This window comes from Myxocyprinus asiaticus, chromosome 17 (assembly GCF_019703515.2).
Source record: "Myxocyprinus asiaticus isolate MX2 ecotype Aquarium Trade chromosome 17, UBuf_Myxa_2, whole genome shotgun sequence".
Lineage (NCBI taxonomy): Eukaryota > Metazoa > Chordata > Actinopteri > Cypriniformes > Catostomidae > Myxocyprinus > Myxocyprinus asiaticus.
Window position 1 is genome coordinate 46,804,799 of NC_059360.1, and position 13,053 is coordinate 46,817,851.

Sequence of the window (13,053 nt, forward strand, 5' to 3'; positions counted from 1 at the left end):
TACTTCAAAGAACATGAACCCCCACCCCCAACCCCCCCAAAAATAAAATTAAATAAATAAACAAAAAATAGTAATATGCTTTCACTTTCGTTTGTGCTTTATCGTGGTTTCTTAAATGAAAATACCAATAAATATAATAATAATAAAACAATCTGTTTACTGGTACTTTTGTTTCTTTTTTACTTTTCGTAAGAGTGTACTTGATATTATCCAAACATCAAAGGCACTTCAGCTTATCACCCTCCAAAACATATACCGTGGTACCTTTGAAACTTTTTTGTTGGTGCTTCATCCTTGTTTTTTGTGTGAAAATACATGAAAATATTGTTTACATATATAAAAACAAATTTAGAATGCATTTGATCTCATTTAAACATCAAAAGCCCTTTGCAACTAATTTACATAAACATTCTAATCACTTTGTTATTTAACCGTTACAATTGTTTCTTTTGTGAGATTTTAATAATTACAAGTGTGAAAACTACATTTAGAACTCTTCATTAGAATGTAAACATCAAAGGCACTTCCAAAGTATATTGCATAACAATCTAATCACCCTAAACCCCATCAGTCATGCCTTAATCTCCACCAATCAACTCACAGGTGTCAGTCTTCACTCATTCGGCCATTTGATTGTGATCAGTTTTAAAAAGCTCTGGCCTTGCACCCGTGTTCTGTTTGACTGTGTGTTGCATTCCTTAAAGATGGCCTGTGTGTTTCTCAATGCCTTCGTTTTAACGTTAACTCTCTGTATTCCAACTTTTATAAACCCAGAAAATGTGAATGTGCGAGAGAAGTTGTTCTTAAGTTCAATGGGTCTCTCGGGTCGACCGAAACCTTCACACCCTACTCCAGTGCCCTCTCTGCTGTGGAAGATGTTCAAGAAGGGCACCAAACAGACTTCAACGTCTGAGACTGATACATGTGTGGTGTCAGAGTATGGAGTGAGAGGAAACATTGTGAGGTTTATCCAGGATCAAGGTAAGGCCGATTTCAAATACCCATCTGTTGATTATTGGAGTGATTTGCTAATATGCCATACATCTTAATTTTTGATTAAATATTAAAGTTTCTCAAGATGGAAGTCATTTATACAAATAAGTGAACATGGGGGTGAATTTGAAATAATTTCATTGGTTTGTTTAGATGTTGCCATTGTGCCATGTCCTGACTTCTAACATGACGTTTCTCTAATGTGACAAGCATGTTTTCTTTGTAATGTTTTAGTTAGTAAATGTTATATAGTTTACATTTTCTCCCACCCCAGTTTAATTCGCAGAGTCAATTGTAAGCATGCCATTTGTAGATTGATTTTGAGTGTGTAAACAATAGAATTTGAGCATCCAGACAAGAAATTACACACTTCAGCATTAACTAACAAAAGCCAGTTTCAAAATAACACTAGGAATGACATCATTTTTGGAGGGGAAAAAAGCATAAACATCAGTAAAGACCTTTTCCACAGCCATTTTTAAATGAGTATAGGTTAGTAAAAATTTATAACATTATTTTTGTTGTATTACCCTGGAATTATCACCGTAAATGTATACGTCATAATCGACTGCTCCATTTTTTTCCTTTTGTGGAAAGATGTGAAAACATGTGTGTTTTTTGTTGTTTGAGAAAACTGGTAAGCTAAAATATTTACTGCGGTCTCCCATTCACCGCTTTAGAGGTTTACTCCGCAGTCGTTCACTTACAGCATTTTCCAATGTGTGAAAAAGATGTGTAATGCCTAGTGTACACTGCACGACTCAAGTTCGTCTCCTTTTGATGTTTTGAGTTGGCGACTGGTCTGTGACGAGAAGTCTCGGATCTCGTGCACTCCTGCGACAGGCCGAGACGAGTCCCAGACACTACGACAGTTTTCAAAACTGCTTGATATCTAGATGTCATGTGTGCGCACTGTCCCTACAAGTGAAAGACTGACAATGAGCCACAGCCAATGAAATATAGACAGAGTGCAAGAGGAGGGCAAGGTGTTAGGAAGCAGAATACAAAAGATAATTAGAATATAATAAAATGAAACTTCACCCACACCTCCCTATACCCTCTGTCTTTATTATATTAATCTGCTTTTTTTAAATATTTCCTTTTGCAGATAGCAAAATGGGCACGAGCCGTTCTTACATGTGTTGAAAGAGGAGAGCAAGATTTGGGTAGGAGAAAAATTTAATTAGAAAAAAAAATAAAACTTCACCCACATGTCCCTACCTGCTGTTTTTATTATTAGCTTATATATATATATATATATAAAATATATTTATATTTTTTTACTTTGCAAATGGTGGCAATAAAGCACGAAAATGGGCGAGACACTCTTAATTTAGTCATCTTAAAATTAAGATGCATTTTTGGCGATCCGTTTGAAACAGGAGGATGCTAAGGGCAGCTGGAATGGCTGATTTTTCATGGTTATGTGCAGATTTCAATGGAATAAGCGTACGAGCTAAAATTTAGCAGATGCATGAACGTGTACAATACGGACACAAATGAGCAGCATGCACACTAGAAGCTCAGTTACAGGTACTGCACTAAAATGACTTCTGCTCTTCCCAAAAATGAAGTTTATATTAAACTTTTCACTGGTTTTAAACGCTTCCTTGTCATTTACTTTTTATACGCTTTATTATCATTCATTAAAACACAGATGTAATGATTGATGCATGTCCTTATGAAATCAAAGACTCTCTCCTCGAAAACCGAACGAGTTCAAAAGAGACGACAAGGTTTAATGGTGATGTCTTGCTTGTACATTTGTGATTGGATTAGCCAGGTGTACACATGGTCTCAGTTGGGGATGAATGGTCGTGTAGTTGATACACTACAGTCCTGAAGTGTTCACGCCAGTATGGTGAAAATCCGGAGTGAGTTGTAGGACGCTGACTGTAAGTGGTGTTGTCTACGTTTGGTTTAAGATGTCAAGAAGGTAACCCTCTGGCAGCCAAAGTCTCGCAAGAGTCTCATTCGCTGTTGCTAAGGTTATGGTTAGATTTATGGGTAGGGTAATGTGTACGTTTAGGGGTTGGTGTAGGCTTCTGAGGAACTGCAAATTAACACAATAAGCACAGTGTTTAAGTTGCATGCAACTCCAGATTATTTCGGCAACGTTTAATCTGGAAAGCAGCTCATTCTAATCAGCATCTGATAACCTCTTAAAGCATATTTACATGCATTCTAAATCACAAACGTCTCAAAGACATCTGCTTAATGTGCTTATTTTGACATCCGAGAGTAAACGTCTTAGACATATTGAGATGAGCAAACGATCAAATTATTCCTCTTCCACATGTAAAACACACGCATGAAATAAACGCCCAGGGCTACATCCACATTAATCCGGATACATTTGAAACTGTTTTTGTTTACAAATGCTGTCTACATTGCCTTAAGCATTTTCAAAAAAGTTGCTTGTCCACACTAAAACGTACAAACGCACTTATATCCCCTTACTGCGCATGTGAAAAATTGCCGTTCAATGTACAAGCTGAAATGCAACTGTTCTCGTTTCGCCGCCGGACAGCAATTGAGTTAATTTTGCATTGCCTTTGAAGGAATGCACTGTGAAAGTTTGTACAAAAGTAACATTTATCTTTAATGCGATCAAAGTGAATAACGGGCACAATAACGATGCTACAGTGTGGGCCGCCATCTTGACTTTTTTTGGGTTGAATGGATCGCATGACTGTGTCACATGACGACAAATACCTCATTTTCAGGTATCTCCATCTTCATCCACACTACAAACCAAAGACTTTGTTTTAAAATGTATCCACTTGGAAGAGCGTTTTCGAAAAGCTCAGTTTTTGCCGTCTAAAACGTATTAGTGTGGATGTGGCTTAAGTGATGTAGCTATGTGCGCCATCAGAGTTCACAATTTTGTGATGGGAGCTTGTGATGTTTTGTGGTATTAGTTCACACTAAAACATTCCACCCTGTTTGATCGATTACGAAACTCTATTACAGTTTCAAAAGATTAAAAAAATAAATCTAATCAAAAAGAACTTCAAGTTGACCCTCATGCAAGCAAAGTGTTATCAGCTTGTTTACACGTGCACAAATGCTGAATCTTACTTCCGACCATGCAAGAAAACATGCAAGACTTAATCATCGGGTTATCTCTGCTTTTAACGTAAAAACATTGCGTACATTGGATGAACTGGTAAGTTGTTTTTTGTTGTTTTTTTTTGTGTGGTTTTCAATGTTATATTTGTGTTCCTGGTCAAAAATCACTGGCCATTGTAAATATTAGACTATAAAATACAGAAATATACAGAAGTGTTCAGGAGCATCACAATCCGTTAGATGAGCACATGTGGATGTTTGCACACAAAGTCCTCGGACATGTGCGCGCACAGTGTGTTGAGCACCCTTTTGTGCATCATATTTCCCCATTCTGATGGTTGATGTGAACATTAACTGAAGCTCCTGAACTGTATCTGCATGATTGTATGCACTGCATTGCTGCCACATGATTGGGTGATTAATCGCACGGATGATTGTTGGTGCCAGACAGGCTGGTTTGAGTATTTCTGTAACTGCAGATTTCCTGGGATTTTCACAAACAACAGTCTCTAGAATTTACTCTGAATGGTGCCAAAAACAAAAAACATCCAGTGAGCGGCAGTTCTGTGGATGGAAACACCTTGTTGATAAGAGAGGTCAACAGAGAATGGCCAGACTGGTTAGAACTGACCAAGTCTATGGTAACTCAGATAACCACTCTGTACAATTGTGGTGAGAAGAAAATAATCTGAGAATGCTATTCTGAGATGCGGGTTGGCGCTGTTTTGGCGGCACGAGGGGGACCTACACAGTATTTGGCAGGTGGTTTTAATGGTGTGTGTGTGTGAAATATATATATCAATCTCAATGGGCTGGTCATTTTTGACTGTGAACACAATGTGTTAAATTAAAACAAGCAAATTTCCCTGCTGGAAAATCCATATTAAGCTGGTAGCTGGTTTCTAGCTGGTCCAAGCTGGGAGACCATGGTGGTCAAGGTGGTTTTTGGAACATGGTAACTGGTCGACCAGCTAGAAACCACCAACCATGTTCCAAAACACAGCTTAAGTGTTCGAAAGGTACTGCACAACAGGAAAGACTGATTTACACCATAACATATTTTTTCTTTTTTTTTTTTTTTAAAACAGGTAGTGTGATATCAGCACCGGCCATCCACTGCTTTAATTGTGTGAGGAAGCATCTGTTTTTCAACATGTCGGTGCTGGACGATGTTGAGCAACTCTCGTTTGCGCAGCTGGAAGTGAAGTTCAAACACGATCTCGCTCACCTGGGACGGCATGTTTTCAGTATGGACCTGTACAAGGTTTTAAGGACCACACTAAAACGAGTGACTCACGAATCCAGCCGTAAATTACTGCTCTCTCAGTCGCTTGCGTATGGTGCACACAGCTCTTTGTATATTAATTTGACCGAGCTGGCCGAATCCTGGAGAAAACCAAACAAGAACTATGGGATGCAACTTGAGTTGCAGCTCATAGACTTGAGCAACATGCTTGAAGAACATGCTTTTGATACGACAGGTGTTCATATTTCACAAGTTCCTGAGTTCTGCACATCACTTGTGGTGGTGTCGTTGAATCCACTCCAATGTAGATTCAGAAGAAAGCGAAGTGCTTCTTACTTGCCAGTGACGCCCAGTAATGTGTGCAAACCCAGAAGGCTTTACATTGACTTCAAAGACGTTGGATGGCAGGACTGGATTATTGCACCTCAGGGCTATTTGGCCAATTATTGTAATGGAGAATGTCCTTTTCCTTTGAGTGAGCGTTTGAACGGAACCAACCATGCCATCCTGCAGACTCTGGTTCATTCATTTGATCCAAAAGGAACACCTCAGCCCTGCTGTGTTCCCATCAAGTTATCGCCCATATCTATGCTGTATTATGATAATAATGATAATGTAGTTCTGAGACATTATGAAGACATGGTGGTGGATGAGTGTGGATGCAGATGAACTCTGCCGTTACATAAATGTATTAATTTCTTGATTTTTAAACACAGGAAAAAATGCACATCTTTTATAAACATGATTATAATGGTTTTAATTATACATTAAAGTGATTTAAAAATTAAAATTAATGTGGTTCTTTGAAATCAATATGTTCAAAATACCCCCCAACCCAATTTTATAATGTTAAAATGCATACTTAAAAATAAATAACATTGATTAAATGATTGATTAGACTTCAAACCAGTTTTCTTAGACATTGAGGATAAATTAATTTGGATGCATAACTTTTTGCATAAGTTTGAATAATTATAATTTATTATTATTACTATTTGTTTCCAAGTATCCACATTTATCTCCAGAGTAGTTACAGAACATTAATGGAGGAGACCGGGGCTAGTTGTCACAAGGGCTACGCACAAACTGTCTTAAATTGGATTAATTTTTGTAAATTCTGTCCTTGCAGCTAAATTTCCAATATTTTGCTATAGTGGTTTAGTAAACAAGTGAATGCAATAAAATCACACTGGCATACATTCTGGAAAGATTCAACTATGTAATAAAGGTACATTTCAAAACTTAAAGGTTGAACTGTGTTCTTTGGCCTTCATGAGTTTTGTTTTATAATTAAGTAACTTTTTAAAGAGACTTGGTTTAAAATTTGTCGATTAAGGGTTTTTCAAAAATCCCTTAAAAGTTGTATAGTAGGTTTGTACAAACTAGAGCCTGTTAAAACATGTATATTTTTCTGGTACTTTTTGCAAGCATTTGGTCAAAAGTTTATATGAACTACTTTGACTTCAGACACTCTTCTTAATCTGTCTAAATCCTTTGGGGTTTGTTTAGCACTAGTAGTTGGTCCACTCACTGACAGCATGCAATGTGCTGGTCTTCAGATCCTTAAGTAACTACATAATTTATAATTATCATCAAGTATCTTTGGTAACTGAAAAGCCAATAATAGGCAATTTTATGGCAGGTTCTCTTTGTGACAACTTACCCCATTATAGAAGTCAGTGTGCGTGTTAATTGAACTTTCTTGGGTAATAATGGTGGAAATGTTGCATAGTATAGCCAACATTTGAAGGTATGTGTCTGTGCAGAAGCTGACATTAAAAAATAAACTGAGTCAAAAGTGTGACAAGTATCCCTGGACTCCTGGGGTAATCTAATTTTCTCAACACATGAATTTAAATGTTTGTATTTGACATGCACAAAACATAAATGCACTAATTCCAATTAAAGCTAGTAGGGAGATTTGGTATGGCTATTGGACACAGTGCATGTTTTATTTAATCATTTAAGTTTTTAATGGGTAATTTCAGCTGCAGTTTTGAAATTGCTTAGTTGAGCAATAGTGCATGTCATTTATCAGTTCTGTTGCAACATATATATATGAAAAAAGGCTCTAAAAGAAGTTTATGGAAGGCAAAGTCTTGGAACAGATTCACAAAACACATATTCAGGAACTATGATTCTGCATGGTGTTAAATGCATTTAATGTTTAGAATGATGCTTTTGATTTGAAAACCTGTTTAAAAAATGTTTCTTAGATGAAGGCAAACACTCTAGTATTACTTAAATATATCATTTTAAATCTGTAGGCTACACACAGTTATCTCAGTCGTGTTAAAGACTTCAAATCAAACATTGTTGCTCATGTTCTCCACACGTTGGCGCACTGAGTCTGAATTTGAGCGCTGCGTAGTGAGTGTCCTGTAAAAATATTTTAATTATTAGGATCTTAACATGCTGTAGATTTAATTGTGTGTTTTAATAGAAACTAACACACGTACGAATATATATTCAATGCGATTTAATGTCAATTTATGGGTTTTATTATGCGGTAATCGACCAAAACTGAAACTTCCCATTTATGGATTGTTAGAGTCGCTTTGCTGGACGCTTCTGGACACCTTCATCTCCAGAGCTGATGAATTCTATAATGACATCAGAGAGTTAAACATAAAGACCCACGAGAGAGAGAGAGAGAGAGAGAGAGAGAGAGAGAGAGAGAGAGAGAGAGAGACTGTTACACACACTTGCGCACTGCGCGTAAAGGACACTCAACCCCTCGCCGTGACTTGCGTCGCTCTTCGTCAAGAGGAAACTTTTGTTTCTGAATGAAGTGGACTTATTGGTGCGTTTCTCTGCGTTACAGCCAAGTAACACTTCTGACAGCCTGGTCTTTGTTCAGCAATGACGGTAGAATATGTTTAAGGAGAGGCGGGCGTTATTGTGGAAGTTCTCTCACCGTTTTCAACAGAAGAGCAGCCATGGAACACAGTCAAACGGGGAATTATAAAAGAGGACCAGCTTTATAAGAAGTCCCCAGATGAGTTCATTGATCATTTCATGTGCCATGGATGGAACAACAATCGCGCGTCGGCTGCGTTTGGAGTTTTAACGGGACTTTATGTGGAGAACCTGCACTTATACACCTAATGAATGATGCTGCAAATGTGCTGAGGACCTCGATTTATTGTCCTTTACATCATCTGGACCATTTCTGATGCGTTAAAACCTCTTATTTGACTTATTTACCAGATCAGATTAAGTGAAGTCTTGCCATTGTCTGGGTTCGGACATCTGCGCGTTTTCGCGTCTATCTATTAGTTCTCGGTTTATGTTTGAGAAGATGACAGATCCAGTATTATGACAGCGTTTCTCTCGTCGAGCCTCTCTTATCCAAATGGATTTCGCGCATGTTTGCGTTTCTCCTTAAAGCGGCTCTTAAGTTGGCTTTGGTGACTCAAGGACACTCCAAACTCTCGAAATGGCTCTATTAAACACGGAATATGGTCATATCTCCTGGCCTGAGCCCATCTGATATCGTTCTATCACTGATCTGACTGGTGTAGAGTGACCATGGTCTCCTTCGGCTGCGCTCTCATGGTTCTCATGGTCACTCAGGTGTTCTGTGGAGGCTCCAGTGGACTCGTTCCTCAGATCGGCCGCTCCTCGCTGTCCCAGGACGTCCTGCATGCGTTTGAACTTCGACTTCTGAGCATGTTTGGACTCCAGCACAGACCCAGTCCAAAAAGGTCTGCGGTGGTTCCTCAATACATGATGGACTTGTACTCGATGCACTCGGTGAACGCGGAACCGAATAACGGCAACAGACCCAGAGGTTTCACTGGGAAAGGTTCGGAAAGATCCGCCAGCCGCGCAAATACAATAAGGAGCTTCCACCATGATGGTAATTAAGTTTTTACTTAAAGAATTCTCCCTTTCCAAGCTTAAGTACAAGGTCTAAATTCTTTGTTCCTTCTTATCAGCTTTATCCTTCATGCCTAACAGGAATTGAGATTAGCTGCAGAGCATTTGATGAGGAAATTATAGTTTGTGTAAACTCCCCTGTAGAAGGGCAATTTTTTTTTTCTTATTCCAATTGTTTTTAATGCATTTTAGTGCAAATTATTTATATATGAAATATATATATATATATATATATATATATATATATATATATATATATATATATATATACACATATATACATACACATGATTGTATAAATTCATCTTTATATTATAATGCATATTATAATAATATTTTTATTGTATTTTTTACATTTTTATAATTGATATATTTATATAAATTATACAATTGGTACTATAATAAAAAAAAGATGTTCTTTTATTTTTTAATTCATGGTTGTATAAATTATATAATCTTATCTATATATGATTATAATGCATGTTATAGTAGTGATATACATTTTTATTAATTATAATACAGTTTAATAATTTAAAAAATAATGTACTGTTATATAAAATATATCTTTTATATTATCAGTTTACTAATTTAGATATATACACTGTGTGTATATATTACACACAATTTAGTCATTTATTTAATCAATTATAAAATCAAAGGTTTTATATATTTGTATTGAAAGTTCAAGAGTTACAGGTGCATTTTTGTCTCCTAATAAGAGAGGTACAAAACACAAATGAAATGCACAAATTCTACTTAAAGCTAATTGTAAATTTTGGTATAGACACATTGCATGGTTGATGTAGTATTTTACCATTTAGCTGTTTGATAGGTCATTTAAGCTGCAGTTTTGAGCATTTCATTTATTTAAATTTTGTTAGGACAAAATTATTCGATGTTTTAAAAGCAAATTTGTTTAATAGAATGACCCAGATGAATTTCTGAACAGACTCACAAACACATCATATTCAAGAGGCATGACTTAAATGTAAATCTGACAGTTCAGACACCTTTTTTTCTCTAGGAGATTAAAGTGCATTCAGTGATTTCATCAGTCCATGCATTCCCTGTGAATTGAACCCCAAATCTTGGCATTACAATCACCATGCTCTACTAGTTGAGCTGCAAACATATAGTAGACTTAAGATTCACAAGCAGTCAAAATTGAACTAGGAATGCTCATTGTGTCACGTTATGGGTGATTACTTAACTTTTGTGTTTTAAATCAATTTGTCCAGTAAGAGGTCAGTACAAGTCACATCCTGTCATTGAATGTAAACAAGAAGTTTGACAAAGTACAATGAACTGGCATTGATTCAGATCAGCCAAGATTCCCATAAACTTCCCTCATATATGATTTGAAACTTTTGAGTTTCTTAAACCCAAATTGTTAATTCTAATCTCTTCCAGAATTCACAGAGGATCTGTCCAGTTTGAGCGGAAAGACAACACAACGGTTCATCTTCAACCTGAGCTCCATCCCCAGCGAGGAGTTTGTCACATCGGCAGAGCTCCGGATTTTCAGAGAGCAGGTTATGAGTTCTTTTAGCAATGGTAGCACGGGATACCACCGCATTAATATTCACGAGATCATCAAACCTTCCAGTTCCTTCAAAGAACCAATCACGAGACTCCTCGACACGAGGATGGTTCAGCACAGCTTGAGTAAATGGGAGAGTTTTGACGTGAGCCCTGCTGTCATGCGGTGGACCGCGGACAGACACCCCAACCACGGCTTTGTGGTGGAAATAGTTCACCCGGACAGCACAGAGGAGGACTCCAAAAGACACGTACGTGTCAGTAGATCCCTGCACGACAGGGAGGACACCTGGCCGCAAATGAGGCCACTTTTGGTGACCTACAGCCATGATGGAAAGGGCAACGTGCTGCACTCTCGCGAGAAACGGCAAGTACGGACAAACAAACAGCGGAAGAAGCACAAAGCGAATTGTAGAAGACACTCGCTCTATGTGGACTTTAGCGATGTCAAGTGGAACGATTGGATAGTCGCCCCACCGGGTTACCACGCGTTTTACTGCCAGGGCGAGTGCCCGTTTCCTCTGGCGGACCACTTGAACTCCACCAACCATGCTATTGTACAGACACTGGTCAACTCCGTGAACAACAACATTCCCAAGGCGTGCTGCGTTCCCACGGACTTGAGTCCGGTTTCTCTGCTCTATCTAGACGAATATGAGCGAGTAATCTTAAAAAACTACCAGGATATGGTCGTGGAGGGTTGCGGATGCCGTTGACGCCTAGGCCTGGAACGCACAGACTTTGAAGACACTTTATTTTTCCCAATACTACACTTTATTTATAATAAAGTAAAACACATATTTTGGAGAAGTATATAAAGATATATTTATGTTCACTATTGGGAAAATAAATATTTTAATCAGAGTTGCACGTTTTTTCTGATGTACATTTCATGTAGTACCTGGGCTCACAGAATCAGGTTATTATACCTACATGATCACAAAATGGTTTTTATGTGGCTCTTTGTATGATGAAAATGAACACTAGAGGTGCTACAACATCAATCACACATCATGCGTAATTACAGCTTATCAGTTCATAAACGCATACTTTTCACCCTGTTCCTCATACAATGCTATCTTATAACATCTAAACACTTTTACTATAGTGCATGACTCATTTTAATGTTTGCATTACATAATGAACTGCATTTACAAGCTTGTGACACAGAGCGTTTCAATTGCGATGCAAAGGACCGGGGTACAAGTTCTGAAGAGTATGCAAGTCCACACGTGAGCTGAAAGTGTCATAGAAGCACCACAAAATGACGTGATTGTGTTTATCATCTCACATTTGCTTTTTCTGACACTATCGGTTAGGTTTAAGGTTAGGGTAAGGAGGTCTGTTTTGTTGATTTAAAACTTGATAGAGCATTAACCTTTTAGCGCCAAACTGGACATTTCACCTTGAAACAATATGTGTCATACATGATTTAATTGATCAATATCACCACAGTCTTGTAATTTTCATGCAATCAGGCTGGTACCTGCACATGAAGTATTTGTAATCTGTATTTATTTCCATCATTAACTCTTATAGTGAATAGTTTATAGTGGTTCTTAACTGGTTTTGTGATCTTACATTGGACATATTTGCAATTTACAATTGTACTGTTTTTGGTGTCCAAACACAGTACAAACGTAACCTGTTTAATGTAGCCTAGTCGATTTTTCTTTTACCTTGCATAGATTTGCTCATGGCTTTCTAGGATGAAGGCATGTTGCGCAGCCCGTCCATGTTGGCGTCAGCCTAATTTCGCTAACTTTTGGCAAGTGCCACATGAATTGCGCTAAAATAACGTAATTTAATAGAATGCACTGCATTTGACATTATCAACAATAGATATAGGAAAGTTGAAAAAAAGTTGATAAGACTTTTTACCCCGCACGATTAAATATTTAGTTGCATTTTGTGCATTTAGCACTGTTTTTCGCTGCTGTCCATGACCCACTAGTTGAGAGTGATTGTTTTATAGTTGGTAATCTATTTTTTCAGAAATCAATGAGTAGCAGATCTGTTCTGATTTTTGGGTCGTGATCCACCAGTTGAGAGGACCACTGGTTTTCAGTATAGTGGGTAATATATTTTTAATGCATAGTTAAAGAAAATTGCTCTATATAAATGTTAAAGGCATCATTAATGATAGGTACTGTATAGTACCTGTCATTTAAAATGTTAAAATGCAATCTAAGATTGAGGGTGGAAATGCAATAAATGTATCACTTTATCGCAGTGTTTGGAGGGTTAACATTGGAATAAACTGTATTGGCAAAGCAAGCGACCGAAATGAACAATCCAAAATCATGCTGCGGTGCAGCTGG

At 37.6% G+C, this 13,053-nt stretch overlaps 2 protein-coding genes across 2 annotated transcripts; both read left to right on the plus strand.

The window, feature by feature from the left end:
• Nucleotides 1–574: 574 nt before the first annotated feature.
• Nucleotides 575–6,518, plus strand: LOC127455232 (protein DVR-1-like). Its single transcript, XM_051722940.1, has 2 exons — nt 575–981; nt 5,154–6,518. Exons 1-2 carry the CDS (start codon nt 705–707, stop codon nt 5,978–5,980), a joined length of 1,104 nt encoding a protein of 367 aa, XP_051578900.1. The 5' UTR covers nt 575–704; the 3' UTR covers nt 5,981–6,518.
• A 1,522-nt stretch (nt 6,519–8,040) lies between these two features.
• Nucleotides 8,041–11,674, plus strand: LOC127455227 (bone morphogenetic protein 2-like). Its single transcript, XM_051722932.1, has 2 exons — nt 8,041–9,173; nt 10,604–11,674. Exons 1-2 carry the CDS (start codon nt 8,843–8,845, stop codon nt 11,446–11,448), a joined length of 1,176 nt encoding a protein of 391 aa, XP_051578892.1. The 5' UTR covers nt 8,041–8,842; the 3' UTR covers nt 11,449–11,674.
• The last annotated feature ends 1,379 nt before the right edge of the window (nt 11,675–13,053 follow it).